At 40.6% G+C, this 19,386-nt stretch overlaps 1 protein-coding gene across 1 annotated transcript in view; it reads right to left on the bottom strand.

Annotated features, from left to right (window-relative positions):
* Nucleotides 1–19,386, bottom strand: part of KLHL14 (kelch like family member 14) — a 107,771-nt gene that overhangs the window by 72,127 nt on the left and 16,258 nt on the right. The window contains exon 2 of the mRNA XM_065932389.1: nucleotides 4,088–4,209. Coding sequence (XP_065788461.1) covers nucleotides 4,088–4,209 — 122 coding nt within the window. The remainder of the gene's footprint in view (nucleotides 1–4,087; nucleotides 4,210–19,386) is intronic.

Here is a 19,386-nt window from a genome sequence, read left to right as displayed (position 1 = left end):
CCTTGATCTTTACAGGAAGGATTTAAGGCCTGTAAAGTGCAAGAGGCACGCTTTTTGCATTGGCCATTTTAGTATTCATGTCTCCTGTGCCGCTTCCTAATAAGTTAAGAATGAAACGGGAGACTGCGTGCAGGAGTGAGAAATGCAAGAAAAGCAGTACTGTAAAATAAAAATGAACAAAAGTGCATTTCAACTTCCCTTTCATTATTAACAGTCAAGAGAAACAACAATGCCAATTTTCTTGTTAATACTTAACATTTCACACTTACTAAAGGACTTAACCTTCATTTTTGCAGGGTATTTCTTAGTATGTTGCTGACAGAGGCTGGGGAGCTCTGTTACAATTCGTAATGTTGATTTTATAATGTTATATAAGTGATTTTTTTTTCCTAAAGAGAAAGATAAAAATGAAGGCTGTGTTAGCATGTCACTAAGACAATCTTTTCAGGGAGAATAAGTGTTCCCTTTGCTGTTTGGGTAGACCAAGCCACTGGCTAGCTAGACTGTTGAATTTTGTTTTCTTTATGTTAGATAGAACCACCTTTTCACTTCCACTGACCTCCACCATATTCAATTTATTGTTATTTGTGGACCCCTTAAGATAGCGTTTCTAAAACATAAATAACACAACAGAATAAAAGGTAAAGAAAGTTGTGACTGAATTTCCTCTTAATTCTTCTTTTTCTTATTATTATACATGTATAAGGGGTACGACTCCCGTAAGTGGGCGTTTGTGTGCCCACCTGGGGATGACATCCTTTTAAAAAAAAACATGTCTGTGAGACAGGCTAGAAATGCTCAAGCCAAGTGGGCAAAGGATTCTACGATTCAAAGGCTCAAGGTAATCCCAGATTTTAGGTTTTCGCTGGTTAACTTCTTTGTTAGTTCTTATGAAGAGAATCATTCAGTACATAAGCAGACTCCATACCAGGAACTGTCTGCAAGCATTAATTGTCATCTTCAACTCCTGCCAATGGACTTAGCAGTTCTTTGGAGTAAAAAAAAAAATGACCAGGAGCAGTTCTGCAGTCCTTAATGTTTCATTAGATTTGGGGAGAATTTGGATACCTTCTTATCCAGTAAGAAACACTTTTTCACTTACTATTGGGGCCTCCCTGGTGGTTCAGCAGTAAAGAATCTGCCTGCAATGCAGGAAACGCAGATTCGATCCCTGGATCGGGAAAATCCCCTGGAGGAGGAAATGGCAATCCACTCCAGTATTCTTACCTGGAGAAGTCCATGAAATGAGAGCCTGGAAGGCTACAGTCCCGTGGGTTTAGATCACCCCAACACTGTGGAAATTGATCAGTTAACTGACATATCTATTCAATTTAACCAAATAAGATGCCTTAATTAAAAAAATACAAACCAGCAGCAGAAATCATACAGATAGACTGTCTATATTTCTCCCATAAACCTGAAAAATATGCTTTCACATGGGACCGTGTAGTCACAGCCCAGAAGGTAATAAACTTGATTTCTTAAAGTGCAAGCCCAGTGAAATGAAGAGTATCATTGTCTACTATCAGTAGAGTAGACACTTATTTCAAAGTCATGCACCTTCCTGAGTATAGGAAAAAAGATCCAAGAGTTTTGAACATGTTTCTACTAAAACTTTTCTATACATTAATGTCTTTATTTCCTTCCAATTTCAAAACTGATGGAGTCAACAGAACCCATTTGTCTTTACTCCTTAGTCTGAAGACATCTACATTCCATGCACGAAAACTAGAGAAAACGGTCTCCCTATTCCAAAATGGTGGGTTTAGTACTGGATCTGTTACAATGTAACTTGTCTCTCCTCTGCTTGGAGAGCTTGAGTTGACAGATACCTCCAAAGTATAAAGGTACACACAGTCCTTATGCCAATATTGGTTGTAGAGTTACAACAATAGCAATAACATTCGCAATTTTTTGAGTTCCTGCTGTGTGCTTGATGGTTTACCAACACAATTTTATTTTAAAAATACTCAAAGGATGCTGACAGAATGAATAAGCTATGATTCAAGACATTTACATGACTTGCTCAAGGTCACAGACATGGGTTCAAACCTAGGTCTGACCAACTCTAGTTCATGCTTTCTTACTGCGCCTCACTAAGTAAAGAGTTAATCAGGCAATATGAGGAACTGAAGTAGGGTGACCCTATGTTCTGGTTCTACCTGTTGTGCCAGAACAATGAACGGATCCCCATTTCAGACTCTAAAGCTTCCCAGGTTGAACAATAAATTGGATGAGCACTCTCTTTCTGAACAAGGCTTGAAACGAACATAAGACTTTTCATAAGTTGTTCATCATGCTTTAACTGATCTTTTTCCCTTTAATGAAGGCCTTCAAACCATTAGATAATTGGACCCGGCCTGATGTACCTGGGAAAAGAGATGTATTTGTGAGTGAATAATCATTTATTGTTTGGGTCTAATATCCGCCTGTCCCCAGGCCTCTGTTTTTGTCCTCTTTCATCAAGTATCTCTTGTCCTTCCTCTTCCCTCTCACCTTCTCTGGGTGTCCACATCTCATTCTGTGTGGACCTTCTCTATTGATCAAGTGTCAGAAAATTGATTCTTTGGTTTTACTTTAGCTTGAGTTTCCAATGCATCCTGAAAAACACAGCTTGGTCACTCATTGTGGTTGTTCAAGTCATGTCCAACTCTTTGCGACCCCATGAACTGCAGCACACCAGGCTTCCCTGTTCTTCACTATCTCCCAAGTCTGCTCAAACTCATGTCCATTGAGTTGATAATGCCATTCAAAACCATCCCCAGTCATCCCCTTCTCCTCCTGACCTCAATCTTTCCCAGCATCAGGGTCACTCATTCAGATGTGTAAACTACTATGAACAATATTTTGTCAAAAAGAGAATGAATATCATTTGGGGGTATCTCTAACTTACTTTTGCTTTTTCCTTCCTAATCTGGCAGCTACCCTCCACTACTTCGTTACTACAAACAGAGGTTGTAGGTGTCCAGGGAGCCTTGCCATTGCAGTTTCTGGACAATGCTACTGCAGGTCTGCAGGTTTGCTGGAATAAGTCAACTGTGAAAATGTATTATTTCAAGCACCACCTCACATGTCTCTACTCCTCTCCTGCATTTATGGCCAAACTGTTGTCCTGTTTCTATTATTTTAAAGGGTTTTCCGTAAGAGGAGAGGAAAGGACTTTTTAAAAAATCTGCTAAAATATATAACTGCTTCAAAAGACACATGCAACAAGGAAATCTAACTTTCACTTTGGCGGGTTTCAAATGTATGGCTTTGATTTATGGATCAAAATTGCTCATTTATTATTTTATCTATACAGCTCTGGGCAATTTTGACAGTTAAAATTTAGTTTTATTGACCAGTGCAGCCACTGTGCCCACGAGGGGACTGGTGCGCACAGCCTGCTGCACTCAAGAAACGATGATTTTTGATTCCATGACCGAGTCAGATTGGGAATCATAACCGATGTAACAATAAGTTCCAAATCTCCATGCCCGAGGCAAGAGGTTTGCTGTAAAACACAATCACCCTTTAAGGAAGGGAGGAGAAGAACCTTGGGTGGAAGTCTGTAAGCACAATTTAATGCAGTAGGGCTAGGACTGGGGTATCTCTGTCCATTCGAACAGTGGACATGGGGGCAGGGAAGCTTGGGAAGGGGGTGGTTTTCTAAAGGCTGGGGACCACAGCCTAAAGGTTAATGAGCAAAGATGCCTCAAAGCAAACCCAATGTTAATTACAGAGACAATGAACTCAGTTTGGACCTGAGGAAATTTACTAGCTGACTGCTATTCAGCAAGCTTTCCCTTTTCAAAGAGCAAAAACATACCTGAAGAATTTCTCTTGAAAGAAACACAAGCAGACACACCAACTTGGTGCAGTGATTTTAGGCCAGTTTTTCCTTTAAGCCTCTTCCCATGACCCAGTTGGCCACCTCTGCAAAGTTAATTTAGTCTTTCACTCTAGACCTCTTGTGATACATACACAGACTTCCAAAGGGCAACAAATCAATAAAATGTCTAATTTGATTAACCATGTTTTTGAATTCATCGAGATAGCTCTACATTGAAATAAATAGGTGGGTAAAGAAAGAAAGAAAGGCACTCACTTGTGAGGATTTTCCAGGTCTTCTTTTCATCATCGTAGTACTGAACCAGATTGCTGGGGAGCCGGTCCGGCCCAGGAGGCAATCCGCCGACCAATAACAGCATTTTCTTGTTAGAGCGAATTCTTCACCCAAAACAAAAGAGGAGATGAATAACCACATTATTGTAGAGCCTTTTTAGTGGCAACAAAATCATAACCATCAAAAGAATGTTCTCTGCTTGCAGATTTCTATTTCATTTTTTTCCTGTTTCTTTCCCATTCATTCTCAACAATTTTTTTTTCTTTGAACCAAGCAGAGAAATGATCAGAAGCACGGCATATCCCCATACTCAAGGAATAATAAGCTCCTTTTATGCAATTTGTTAGAGGTTCATTCTAGAACGACCTTTTTCTTATATTATCCCTTTAAATCATCACTCTTTACAGCTGAGTACACATGAAATGCTCTGGAGTTGTACTAAGGTTAAGCATTAAAGTTGCATGTCAAAAATCGTATTAGTCAAAATCATTATTATAAACCATTCTCCACTCAAAGAACCTTGAAAAAATTAAGGTTATGCAGAGAGTTTGTGAGCCAACTCTTTAATCACCCGGCGAACTTCAAATACCAGTTTGGTACAATTAGTAGCATAGGGGCTAACCGGGGTGGGTTCACCAGCGCCAACAGGACTTTTTGCTTAATTTAGCTGAGACTTCTGCCTTCATGCTCTTCCCAGCTCCTCCTCCCACTCCCCCCATCCCTGAGCACCACTGGCAACACAGCAGCACCAATTGGTAAAAATGAGACTGTGAGGTTGTTCTGAGCCTCCCCAGAGCGGAGCCCTGCCAGTGCTTGCCACTGATCCAGCGGCATGAACTTGCTCAACTGTGCAAAGTCACTCTAATTCCCTCCCTCTGTTTTTCTACCTTCTCCCCCCAGGGGGCAACCACTGAAAGGAGTGACTACCCACCCATCAAGAGCTGGCAATTCGCTGCTATTAACCGTGACTGTGATTCCCAGGCTGCCTGGCAGTTCCTGAGAACAGGCCTGCAACGTCTCATATGCAGTAAAAGCGATAAGATGCACCCTGCCCTGCACACTTGACCTGATGGATGCACGATCCTGGGAACAGTAATGGATTGAGCTCACTTGCGATTGGAGGGAGAAGGGGAGGCCCAGACCCCCACAAGGGCCCTGCTGATTTAACGGTCGCTTTACATATAATTGAACTTCTCATTTACCTGAAAGGCTGAAGGTGGTGGTGGAAGAAATGCAACAACCATGATGGAGGGAAAAAGTCAATAAACGTAAAAGGGTTCCTCTTAAATATGATCACCACCCACTGTGTGGCTCTGAATCTATGCTTACATGTTCATCATGGTTGTTCTGATTCAAGGATGCTTGGCGAAGTAGGCCCTTGTGGAGAGGCACTGTTTGTTGGTTAAGAACCTAACATTCAGAGAGTTAACTTAATACAGTTAATGACATTTCCATGGGAAGGAAGGGAACAAGAGAATTCCTTTAATGAAACTCTAGTGCCATTGAATGCTTCATATATGGCTCATCAGGAAAAAAAACTTTCTGGAGAAACTCGTGTCAGGGACTCATGCATGCTGGCAGCTGTATTTGTAGAATATTTAATGTGATATCAGCTTATGACATTAATTTTACCACAAACAAAAATAAACTCAACTATTTTGAAGTTGAAGTACTTTGGAACTATACTCACATATCTTACAGATCAGCAATGAAAGTGAAAGTCATTCAGTTGTGTCTGACTCTGCAACCCCATGTACTATACAGTCCATGGAATTCTCCAGGCCAGAACACTGGAGTGGGTAGCCTTTCCCTTCCCCAGGGGATCTTCCCAACCCAGGGATCGAACTCAGGCCTCCCACAATGCAGGCAGATTCTTTACCAGCTGAGCCACAAGGGAAGCCCATCATACAGGATATACCTATATGAAGGTGATCATATAGATCAGTAGTTGGAAAACAAAAACAATATTAATAGCAAAACTCTCCATATTTTGAGGATTTCAGTCATTAGGGAGGTTTGCTGAGAAGGGTTAAGGAAACTCAGTGCAGTACATAACTCTCTTTTACTTGCAAATAATACATAATTCACATGCCATATCATTTCCAAATGTCTGGTTATAGAACTAATATAAGACTATTTTTTTGGTTGTTCTGTAGTTTTAGCCCAAATAATCAACCACTCTGTAAGTACAAGATGACAGCAACTGTATTTTTAGACTGCTGTCAGTCTCCATGTGTGGACAGACCTGTTCAACCAGAAGTCACGATTCGTGGCTGTTGTGATTTGACACATGGACATGCTCTAGGCTAGAAGTAGGGGTGCTTGTGCCTTGCTGCTCTGTCGTGGCCAACTCTTTGAGACTCCACGGACTGTAGACCATCAGGCTCTGCTGTCCAGGAGGATTCTCCAGGTGAGAATACTGGAGTGGGTTGCCGTGCCCTTCTCCAGGGGATCTTCCCAACCCAGGGATCAAACCTAGGTCTCCCGCAATGCAGGTGGATTCTTCACCATCTAAGTCTGCAGAGAAGCCCAAAAGTGGGGGTAGATGGACCAATATCTACCCATTAGACATAGAGGCAAGGATTCATTGGAATGGTATGACCAAAGTCAATTACCAAATGGTAATTCGGTCTCTGTTTGAATATTTAAATAATTGTATAGCTTTAAAAAATGTGTTTCAGGAGTGACAAAGGGAGATAAATGTATGGCTCAAATGATGCTCAGGTAAGGTTATTTCATTCACTGATAAGGTCAGTTTCCCTGGACCAGTCCCACTGGTGATTTTCAATACCTCCTGAGACGGACCATCTCTCCAGATGAGGAGAGGATCAAGAGTCTTTGTCATTACTGCCCAAAGAGCCAAAGAAGATGCCCAAAGAAGATGGAGAGTCTTTGTCCTTTCTGTCCCCTATGAACTGGACTGGGATTATCAATACATAAGCCACTGATCAGCTGGCAAATGGTAACCAACTGCCATCCTGCCAACAAAGACAAGACTCAAAGCGTTAGCTGGCAAAGCAGCTAGGAGAGACTCCACATCAACTAGGACATGTCTCTGAACCACCCGGGCCTCCTGAAGAATTACATGGAAGGAAAGGAAATCCCTCATTGGCCGCGTGTTTTCTGTAAGAGAACAGTGCTCTGAGTTTATTACTATGACCTCCCTGGTGAGTGAAGACACATTCTAAAGCTTTTGCATTGTTACATTTACATCATCCTTCATTCATTTTTATGGCATTCTTACTTGGAGTATTTTGTTCCTAAAGCTTATGTTACTCCATGTTCCAACCTGATATTAATACTACTTAATTCTAAATAAAGTTTAGTAGTCTATCTTGTGAAAGTGAATCATACAGAAAGCAAAAATGGGATAAAACATGTGAGAAGTAGCACAGCACAGAAGAAAGAACACATAAAACAACAAAATGCACTTGAGTGGTTTTCTTGGCATTTTCTCCATCGATTCTCAAAACGGCCCTGTCTCAGGTATAGTTCACTCAACAGGGGCGTAAGAAAGTTCTTAGAGTCAAATAAAGTGGCAGAAACAATGTTCAGACTCAGGTCTTCTAACTACCAAGTCACTGATCTTTTTAAAATTCAAATCACTTAAAAAATTTTTATTTTAACATAAATTCTGGTTAAGACCCAGGTGACCTGGATTCTAGGGCTAATTTTGTGATTTAGCAGAGTGACTTTGTATAAATTACTTGGCTTCTTAGAGCCTATGTTTTCTTATCTTTAAGTAGAGGAGTAATATCTGATCTGCATGAGGATTATATGAGACAATGAAGTGAAATGTTCTATGTAAACTCTAAGGTAAATGATTACTAAATCAATCTTTGGTATTGACAGTACAATGTGGGCTTTATTTCATTACGCCAAACCTGATTAGTTAAAAAAGAAAAGTTATTTTTCCCTGAGATTCTTGTTGAGTTCATATATATAAATACAAGCTAATTAAGAGGATTTCACTACCTAACTGTTATCTTATAATTGTATGTCCTTAGAAAATTATCAATTAAATTATAATGGCTGCCTTTGAGCCTTGTTATAAGAAAATATACTTTGGACATGACATAAAACTGTGAACCTTTAAATAAAGAGACAAATAAAGAGACCTGATAGAGATTACTCTACATTTCTTATTTCTTAAGAATAAAACAAATGAGAAAAACCAACACATATTTTACTTTGATATAAATGCAATGTCAACTATTCAATTACTCCTAGAAACTAATACACGTGAATAATTCCTGTGGAAAAGCTCCCATTCTTTCTACAGTGTGCAATTATAATAGTGACAATCACAATAATGACAGATAATAATGAATGCATATCAGATATTGAAACCTCTGATTACCATGCCATTTATTTGATGTGTGTGAACTTCAATTTGAAAACACCATGAAAAAAGATACCGTGTGAACTAGAAAAGTAAAATTAGAAGGATCTGAATTAACTTGCTGAGGGGGCTTTCAATTATTCTCATCCAAACAATTCCAGTAGAGCTTTACAGGTTTAATTTTAGATTAGACAAAATCTATAATATTGCATTGAGTTCCTTTATAAGGCAACATAGTATACCTTTTAGAAGATCTTTACATAGGAAATTAATTGAGACAAACTTAATCTGTTCTCTTTAAGTCTGTTAATATTTTAAAAATATTTATTTTTACTCCTCATCTTTGCACTTCTTAGACCAAAGTAATACATTTAAAAGGTAAGTAATTAGAGAAACTTAAAGAGCTGAGAATGTCATGATTAATAATATAATTTGGATGCCTTTGGGTTCTTAGATTCCTGTTTAGAAAAATATAAGGTTAAAAAGGCGATGGAATTTGAAGGTCTCTTTTGTTCCAGCTCAGTAATCACCCAACATTTACCATGTGTCACATTTGTGCGTGTGTGTGCGTATGTATGCGTGTGTGCTCGCGCGCATAGGTACTTTGGTTCCGGGGATGAATGATTGAAGAATAACCTAAAGTCTCCTGGTATAAACAAATTTTTCATCATACTGGTGTTCTAAGTATGGTAAAGTCTCATTTATTTATATTTCAGTGATTTGGAACTTTAATAATTGGGAAACAGGCCAGGTAAAATTTTCCTTCACAGGATACATATAAAAAGTTTTTATTAACTAGGTTGCAAGAAGGGTTTTAACCAATTTAAGAAGTCAGTTGGTCTGCTGGCACTTTACAGCCACCCCCTACATTTAGGCTAAGTTCTTTTTATAGATAACAAATCATTCTCAATTATTTATTAAAGAAAATGTTCTGCAGTATTCTGAAGAATCATTAAGTCAGAGAATTAAAAGAGAAGTTTAAATTTATCTTCTCCAGGAATTCCCAAGCCTGGAAAGTCATCAGTATCACCTGAGGGGATTAAAAAACTAAGATTCTTGAGATAAATTCTTAGGTTTCAATTCCCAGAGATTATGTTTCAGTGGGATGAGGTCTTAAAAATCAATAAGGTTACAGTTTTCTGGTTGATTCTGACACAGCCAGACTTCAGGCCACTCATTTGGTGCAGTTCTCTATATAATGTAGAAATCCTTTCAATAGTTAGTTTTAATTTTTTTAATAAGAAAACATTCTTATTAACTTGGAAATATATAAGGAAATGGATCTCAGTTTTTCAAATGCACTCTATTGTGGAAAGTTATTGGACAGTTGTGTTAGATCTATTTTTTCTTCTCTTGATGCTGAGCTGATAAGTCTTTCAGAGAAAAAGAACAAGTGCCCGGCTCTTTGTCACGGCACCTCTCCAACATTGGAAGATAGTTGCTATGTGTCTTCTCTTTTCCATGCTGAAAATTTCCCTTTCTTTCTGAAAAAGTTTTAATTTTCTTTACTATGCTGTTCACCTTCTTGAGTGTATTCCGGACAATCATTGTCCCTTTCAAAAATGTGACGGTCAGAACTGCACACATATAACAAATACAATGTGTGATGGACATACTTTTTTTTAAGGCTTTCCAAAATGACAATGGTCTTTCAGCTGGCATGGCAGTGTTGGTTCCTGTACCACTTCCAGTTGACTATAAACACAGATTTTTTTTTTTTTTAAAGCAAGACAAGCCAGGTATTCAAGTCAGTTTTTTCCCTATCCTGTATTTCTTTTAGTTAAGTATTTTTAAACATCAATGCATGCTTCTTTTTAAATGCTTGTATATCTTCTATTGATTGAGACTTTGTTTCATCTGTCATTTAACAATTACTGAGTTTCTAAGATGTTCCAGTTTCTACTGTGTTTTAAACACTAAAGATGATAGTGTGCAGAGGAATAAATTCCCTATTCCTCATGGTAGTTACTTCCATCCTAGTGGGGACATCTATCGGAAGCATCATGATTCTCCAAGCAAGACAGCCTGGTTGTTAAGGGTGTAGGTCTCACAATTAGTGAGGCGTTTGGCTTCCACTGTTCTGAGATGGGGCTTCCCAGGTGGTGCTAGTGGTAAAGAGCCCAGCTGCCAATGCCGGAGACTTAACAGAAGCAGGTTGGACCCCTGGGTTGGGAAGATTCCCTGGAGGAGGGCATGGCAAACCACTCTGTTATTCTTGCCTGGAGAATCCCATGGACAGACGACCCTGGCGGGCTACCGTTCATAGGGCTGCAAAGAATCGAACATGACTGAAGCAACTTAGCAACAAACATCCTGAAATGAGTGACCTTGGGCTGCCTCTTTGCCCTCTTGAATCTCGTTTGTAAAACTGGGATAAGAATAGATCTAAAGCATAGGTTTGTTTAACTCTCAGGGCTAAAATACACACACACACACACACACACACACACACACACACACATGTAAATCATTTATAACAGTGCTAATTAAATGCTATCTATCACCACCACTCTTCTCTTTGTCCTCCTCCTTCCCATCATTGCCGTATCATTGATAATAGCTATTCTTTTGTGTAATTTGCAGGTTGATAAGCGAGTATCCCATGTCCCCATCAAAATTTTATTACTTAAAAATAATACATCACATTTCCATTGTTTACATATTTTAATTATCCCAACTTATTCTCTCTGAAATGATATATAAATATTTGGATTTTTACTCTGTAATTCCCCATATACGGTCTTTAGAAGTGTGTGTGTATGTGTGTCTTGAACAAATATATAATGGAAAAACGAAGCACTTTTGAAGTGGCAGGGTAAATGGGGTTAAGTATGTGCATGCTCAGTTGTGTCTGACTCTTTGCGACTCCATGGACTGTAGTCTGCCAGGCTCCTCTGTCCATGGGATTCTCCAGGAAAGAATACCGGAGTGGGTTGTCGTTTCCCTCTCCAGCGGATCTTCCCGACCCAGGGATCAAACCTGTGTCTCCTGCATCGCTGGCTTTGGCAGGCGGATTCTTTACCTGTAGATAAATATTACCTGAGCCACCTGAGATAATAATTATTCCATCCTTCAAAAGCCAATTTTAATATTTTTAAGATTTATTTTTGGCTGCATTGAGTCTTCGTTGCTTCAAGCAGGCTACTCTCTAGTTGCAAAGAGTGGGCTTCTCAATGTGATGGCTTCTCTTGTTGTGGAGCATGGGCTCTATGTGGGCAGGCTCAATAGTTGTGGCTTGAGGGCTTAGTTGCCCCGATCCGTGGGATCCTCCCAAATATCGTACCTGTGTCCCCTGCTTTGGCAGGCAGATTCCCAACCACTAGACCACCAAGGAAGCCCTAGGCTAAGTTAATTTTAAGAGTCAGCCAGTTCTGGATTTAAGTTCTCTTTTTTATCACTTCATATATTTTCTATCCTTAGGCTGGTATTCAACATCTTGAAGCCTCAGTTGCCTCATCTGTAAAGTGGAAATGTTTTGAGTGTTAAAAGTCATCTAAGTGTAATGGTTGAAAAGAAATGGCTGCTACTCATAAATGAAATCATCTTCTACAGCCAGTCTCTTCAGCAAAGGAAAGGCATTTTGTGCTGCTCTTGCCTTTAAAGATGAGTGCCTCTGCACAGTAAGGGGAGACAAAATTGATGCTCCCAACATAATCCAGTAGAGAGAGGCTGGAGAAGACAAGAAGAAGTTTTAACTGTTCCCATAACTTTCCAACTTCAGTGAACTTTGCTAACCCTAGAATGGCTTAGTATTTTATACAAGCATTGAGTCAAGGGGGCATTTCATATCTAGTGATACAATAGTGACGTATAGTAGTGACCTGGGAGGCAGGAAAAACTGGGAAGATGTAAACACCACCTCTGCCCCCCCCCCAACCCCCGTCCAGGATTCACAGAAACAGACAGGTTTTGAATTTCCACAGGCCATGGGATTGGAGGGGTTTGTAACAAATTTACCAGATCTTTAGCAGATCTGAAAAGCCACCAGATGACATCTGAGTTGCATATGGAAAATATGTCTATAGTCCCACAGTAATCAGGGTTTCCCAGGTAGTGCTAGTGGTAAAGAATACTCCTGCCAGTGCAGGAGACTCAGGAGACATGGGTTCGATCCCTGGGTCAGGAAGATTCCCTGGAGTAGGAAGTGACCCCACTCCAGTACTCTTATCTGAAAAATTCCATAAACAGAGGAGCCTGGCGGGCTACAGTCTATGAGGCCGCAAAGAATAGGACACAAATGAGTGACTGAGCACTGAACACATAGTATTCAATCGATTAATGGCAACTATTATTATTATGCATCATTTATTAACCTTATAAAGCACTCATTTGAAAATGCATCTTTGGAATTTTGGCATTTTCTTTTACTGCTTAGAAGCCTTCTCAGGTACCATAGGTGCATTGTTTATAAGCAGCCAGAATATTTACTGCATAAGCAAGTTTAACAAAAATATAAAACCACTGGGCTTCCTGCAATGATATTGGTCTAGATCTCATTCATAAATTCAACCCACTCACTCCTGGCTGCCAGCTCTTTGTTTAGGAAGTCTCCAGACCTTATGATATCCAAGTCACCAGATTTTACGGTAATCTTGACTCTTCTCTCATTTTCCTGCTATAGTCGGTGTTCTATCAAGTCCAATGCTCTATGGATTCTGGAGCTGTAACACGCATACACCACTATATTTACAATGAATAACCAATGAGGACTACGGTAGGGCATGGAGAACTCTGCTCAATATTCTGTAGCAACCTAATTAGGAAAAGAATTTGAAAAAGAATAGATACATGTATATGTATAACTAAATCACTTTGTTGTACATATGAAGCTAACACAACATTGTTAATCAACCAATATAAAAATATGTATCTCTTCATTTCAACCAAACTGCCAGTAAGCTCATTCAGCTGGGTTGACTTTCTCTGGAATTATTTTAACTGTGATGTCCTTGCTTTGTGATCACATGCTCCCCTCTAATCTAACCTACATGCTTTGTCAAATGAATTTCAGCAAAGCCTGACATTAATGATCAATTACGTCAGTCCTCCTTTTTTTATAAATTATCAAGGAATTTCCCATCACTTATCCTGTGTAAAATACACATATCCTCCACCTTATAACCTTCTTTTTTCTTTCTTTGTCTCTCTCTTTTTCTCATAGGTAAGCGCCTTGCTTGAGATTCTTCTCAGGAATAAAAGTGTTTCTGAATTAAGATCTGAAAAAACATGATACACAAATTTAAGGAGGAAACTGCTTGGACTATGGGGAAAAGTAAACAGAAGAAGATCCTGTATCAATGGCCAGAAGGAGACTTTTTGCAAATCAGCTAGCCTTCCCTGAACTTCCAGCTAGAAGGGTACCCAAAAGTCCCCAGAGGAGAGCTGCTACCTTTTCTTAAATTTTTCCAGAGAAGTAAACTCCCTGGAGAACGTGTTCCAGCTGATTTGATGTTGTATTTAGGTTTCTTTATCATAGCTGTTCTTGGTAATTACACAGCAGCTTTCCTTAGAAGAGCCTTTAAATAGACCTGCTAATGCCTCTCTGAGGTAGGAAAACAGAGTGCCATTATCCCCATTTAACAGATGAAAGAAGAGAGGGAAAGAGGCTTGGACACGTTTTCCAGTGCCTCAGGATGGGTTTTATTTCCTTCATTTCACAGAGGAAATATCTCTAGGGCTTTCTCACACAACCCTTCTGTGATTTTCAGGTATGGCTGAAAATGCCTTCACTTCTCAACTTCTGACACTATGTCACCCCTTTCTCCCACCAGCTACATGGTGAATGGAGAACGTCAGCCATGTACAGTACGCTTTGTGCTCAGTCGTTCAGTCATGTCTGACTATTTGATGCCCTGTGTGTGGACTGTAGCCTGCCAGGCTCCTCCGTCCATGGAATCTTTCAGGTAAGAACACTGGAGTGGGTTGCCATTTCCTACTCCAGGGGATCTTCTCGATGCAGGGATGGAACCCGCGATTCTTGTGTCTCTGCATTAGCAGGCAAGATTCTTTACCACTAGCTACCTGGGAAGACTATACAGTATTTGTTGTCGTTGTTCAGTTGTGAAGTTGTGTCTGACTTTTTTGCAACCCCATGGACACCAGGCTTCCCTGTCCTTCACCATCTCCTGGAGTTCACATCAAACTCAAGTCCATTGAGTCAGTGATGTTATCTAACCATCTCATCCTATAACACCCCCTTCTCCTCTTGCCCTCAATCTTTCCCTTAGTTTCCTAAAATGGAATGTGACTTTCAGATTTGTTTGATCATATCATAAAGATAACACATGCTTACTGAGAAATGTTCTAAGTTTACTTAAACACACAAAGGACTTAGTATTATACAGTAGGTACTCAAAAACTTGTTGTAGGAGTGAAGAAATGATGAACAAAAGAATGAACTGGTGAAAGGAGTCAAAGTCACTTGCCATCCCGTTATTTAGTAACATGTCATTATAGGTTCTTATCATCCTTTTTCCCCTCATCTGTTTTCAGGTCCAATAAAGTGGGTGTGTTGATGGGGGTGCCAAAAGACAAAAGGGAAAGAAGAAAAGTTACATTTCTGAACCAAAACATGGAAGAGTCAGAGGGTGACATATTGGAAAACAGACAGTCTTATTGATTAGCCCCCAAATCTAACGTGCTACCTAGGATCAGTGTTGCCTCCCAGAAGAGAGCTACCCATGACAGAGATAAGTTACTGAACTCCAGTTATTAGCACAATATCTGTATTGTACACAATCTCTGCCATATCTGTATATTATTTACTTAATATTTTGTTTAAAACTGATCACTTTGAAATGCTTAATTCTAGTCTATTCAAGCTGTTCCCAATGGTGGCTGCTCTTTACAATCACCTGGGAGAGCTTTCATGAAATATTTAGGGTGGGAGCACCTCTCAGAGATTCTAATTTCATGATCCACTGTGGCACCCAACATTGGTGTTTTTTAAAAATCTTAAGCATTCTGTATGATTCTAATATGGAACTAGTATTGAGAATCATGGTTCTAGCAATTATATTTATGAATCATGGGCTTCATGAGTTGCTTTTCTCTAATACATGTTAAGATATAATAATACCTAATGATTAAAATAAATTAAAAAATGATTTCTCATGTGCCCTCTGAAATGTCTCACACCCTACCAGGGGCAGGCAAACTATAGTTGAGAACAGACCATAATAAACAGAAGAAATTAGGACTTTAAAATCTGAACTTCTGAAAAACTAGTCACATTCCAACGCATCTACTTCTTATGTGTTTGACCAGGAGAAGCTCGAAGTTTTGCATGTTACAATTGTAATGAACTATCTTCCCATTCATTCACTTCTCACTCCTGCCCCTGTAGCACACTTGTGAAATCTTCCTCAAATCTTCACTGACACATAATGATCTCAGAATGTCACCGTTATTTTATCTAACGATTAAAATAAATTAAAAAATGGTTTCTTATGTACCATCTGAAACATTTCACATCCTACCAGAGGCAGGTAAATGATAGCTGAGGACACACTATAATAAACAGAAGAAACCAGGGTGGGGTAGTTTGCTAAAGTTTTTGCCACATTTCTCCAGATACGCTGTAGACTGGTTCATGACGGCAGAGGCAGGTATGACAAAAGTGTCTTATGGTCTTCATCTGAATCCATGAAATGTAAGTCTCCCCAAGGCTTAGTTCATAAGCCAGATGGGTCTATCTTTATACCACACACAGCATTTCACACCGTACTCCTGGACATTGGCATCATGAGGGACGTTGGCTTTCACCCAACTTCACATTTAATACTCAGTGTTTTCCCCCCTTCCCCCCGCCCACTCCCAGATTAAAGTTTCCTTTAGTAACTAGAAACAGTTGAATATCTTCTTTGCCTGACTACCTATATAATCCCTATTTCTAATACTGAGTACTTAGTGACTTTCTTCTAAACAGCGTGAATTGCAATGGGAATAGCACCTCATTAATCCTCCCCATTCCTGGGCGGAAGTTTCGTGGCAAGTATGACCTCTTAGACTAATCTGTCTGCCTCCAAGTGAGAGGTGGGGGTCTCCCTGCTCACGATCACAGATGCCACCAACACATCTGGAGGGACACCAATGTTTGTGTAACAGGAGAAAACTCTTCTTCTTGCTCAAGAGAGATGTGGCTCTGTGCAACCTGTCGCCAAGGAGAGATTCAAGCTCTTAGTGACAAAGGCAGATAAAGCATCCTTCTCATGCCAGGGACAGACAGGTAAGTAATGCCTATGTCTAAACCTCTAATGGGGCTTCCCAGGTGGCCCTAATGGTAAAGAATCCACCTGCCAGTCTAGGTTAGACATAAGAGATGATGGTTCGATCCCTGGGTTGGGAAGATCCCGTGGAGGAGGGCGCAACAACTCACTCCAGTAGTCTTACTGGAGAATTCTATGGACAGTGGAGCCTGGCGGGCTACTGTCCAAGGGGTAGAACACGACTGAGCAAGCAAACCCTTGATTAAGGCCAATGATAACACTATGCTGCCTCTTGAGTGCCAATCTCATTATTGACACCTCTTCCTCTCTTTCCCATCTGGTCGCCATTTTGAAGAGAAAAGAATGACTGCCTGACCTGGAGGAATGTTCTTCCAAGAAAAACGTATAGAAAGACCCCAAATCAGAGAATGAAGTTGAAAACAAAAGTTCAGGATGTTACATATCTCCTGCTGAAGTCATTCGTATCTGATGGTCCAAGACCTAACAGTAAAGATGAATATTTTAACAAAATCACGTTTCTCCAAACAGAAGTTCAGTCATTCAGGATAAAAGGACAAAGGCCTGATCCCACATCAAGGGTCTAGAGACTGATTTTATCCATTCCTCTGACTCCAGGGAGAGACTTCTCGTGGGGAAAGTAGGAGGCTCGTTTCAGAGAACAGGAGCCAGCCTCCTGCCAGGCAGGCTGTTTCCGGTTGGAAAGTCACTGCAGGAGTGGCCATGCAGGGAGACGGGGAGAAAAGTTAGTTAGTAACTGAATATATTACTCCAGGCTTCTCTCGGAATATTCATGGCAACAAAGAGGTGTCCCTCTTGAAGAAAAGAGATTCGCAGCTGACACCTTTCACATGGGCCCAGAATTTATTTTTAGAGGAACAATAACGTTATGAAATCATCCTGGGGTTAAGAGAAATGAAGAAGGTTTTCCTTACTTTGGGGCAGATAAGCTGCCAGGGACTGAGGCGGGCCTGCGGAGACAATGAGGTGTGGCTTGTGGGAGCCAGCTTAGGGACACCCCGCTGCGGTGGGTGAAATAGGAATTTCTTATCCTTCTCTTCTTTTCCTCTCCCTCTCTGTAGGGAGCCAGTTCTTTCTGTTCTTCGCTGCTTCACCGCGCCTGGAGGGGCTAAATGCTAAAGAAAACCCTAGCTTGAGGGCTGGCGGGGTCTAGGAGGTCCTCCAAAGTCCCCAGAGGAAAGGGCATTGGCAGAAGCCTCTGAGACCCGGGATCAGCCAGTCCCCCACAATATCCTTCTCAATCATCAGATCTCTGACCGGCAGAAACAAATTATTCTGGGAAAATTCACCACATCTCTGAAGCTGCATTGTGGACTCGATAATGTGTGGCTCTGAATTATTCTGAAAATTCTTTAGAGCAGCAAGTACTCAAATTTTATCACCAGGAAACAAATCCCCTAGAGTCTGGTCATTCCAATAACTTGCCCTATGACTTATATCCTTTTTACTCATGTCAGTGAATCAGATTTCTTTTAATGCAACAAATTTTCCTTAAACTTATCTTCCAGTAAATCATGACCCTGTTTTCTTCCATCATCTATGGATATGGAGCAAACAGGAAAACAGAACCATCTGTTTAGTCGCCTGATTTTCACATGAATGCATGCTAAGTTGCTTCACTCGTGTCTAACTCTTTGATACCCCCATGGACTATAGCCTGCCAGGCTTCTCTGTCCTTGGAAATTCTTCAGGCAAGAATACTGGAGTGGGTTGCCATGGCTTCCTCCAGGGGATCTTCCCGATCTGGGAATCAAACCCGTGTCTCTTAGGTCTCCTACATTGGCAGACAGGTTCTTTATGCTAGTGCCAGCTGGGAAGCCAACCACTGGTAGCAAAACAGCCTGTGATGTTGCTGAAAATGCAGATTCCTCAGTCCACGCTACAGATCAATCTACTTAGAATCTCCAGAGTAGGACTGGGGAAGACCTGCGTTAGAATAAAGCTCTGTGGTTGGTTCTTCAAAGAACTACTGATTTAGGCATGATTTTTTTGGGGCGGAGGAAAGCAGGCCTACATTTTTTTTTTCTCTTCTAGGTTTGCATTATTGAAAGAGCTATATATATATTGCTGACTTGGATAATTGCTCAGCTGCCTAGACAATTTTGCCTGTACAGATCTAGTTGAAAAGTAACATTTCAATTAGTTTCTTGAACCTGTTTTATAATTCCTTCTGTCCTATTCTTGGCCCTTGTTATGGACTGAATGGTGTTGTCTCCAAATTTATATGTTGAAGTCCTAACGCTCAGCATGACCGTGTTTGGTGATGAGGCTTTTAGGAGGTAGTTATAGGTAAACGAGGTCATAAGAGTAGGGCCCTTGTCTAATAGAACTGGTGTCTTATGAGAGAGCGTCCCAGCTGGTGCAGTTGGTAAAGTCTCTGCCTGCTAATGCAGGAGACACAAGAGATGCAGGTTCGATCCCTGAGTGGGTAAGATCCCCTGGAAGACGAAATGGCAACCCGCTCCAGTATTCTTGCCTGGAAAATTCCATGGAGAGAGGAGCCTGGCAGGTTACGGTCCACGGGGAAGAAGAGGAAAAGACCCCGGAGCTTCCCCTTCCCCTCTCCGTGAGGGCACACTGGGAAAGCAGCCGTCTGTACACCCGGAGGAGAGCCTTCACCTGAATCTGGCCCTGCCGGACCTTGATCTTGGACTTCCAGCCTCTAGAACTGTGAGAAAACAAATTTCAGTTGT

Source organism: Muntiacus reevesi, chromosome 4 (genome assembly GCF_963930625.1).
Source record: "Muntiacus reevesi chromosome 4, mMunRee1.1, whole genome shotgun sequence".
Taxonomy (NCBI): Eukaryota; Metazoa; Chordata; class Mammalia; order Artiodactyla; family Cervidae; genus Muntiacus; species Muntiacus reevesi.
Note: the sequence above shows the minus strand (reverse complement) of the source record. Positions and strands in the feature narration are given on the sequence as shown.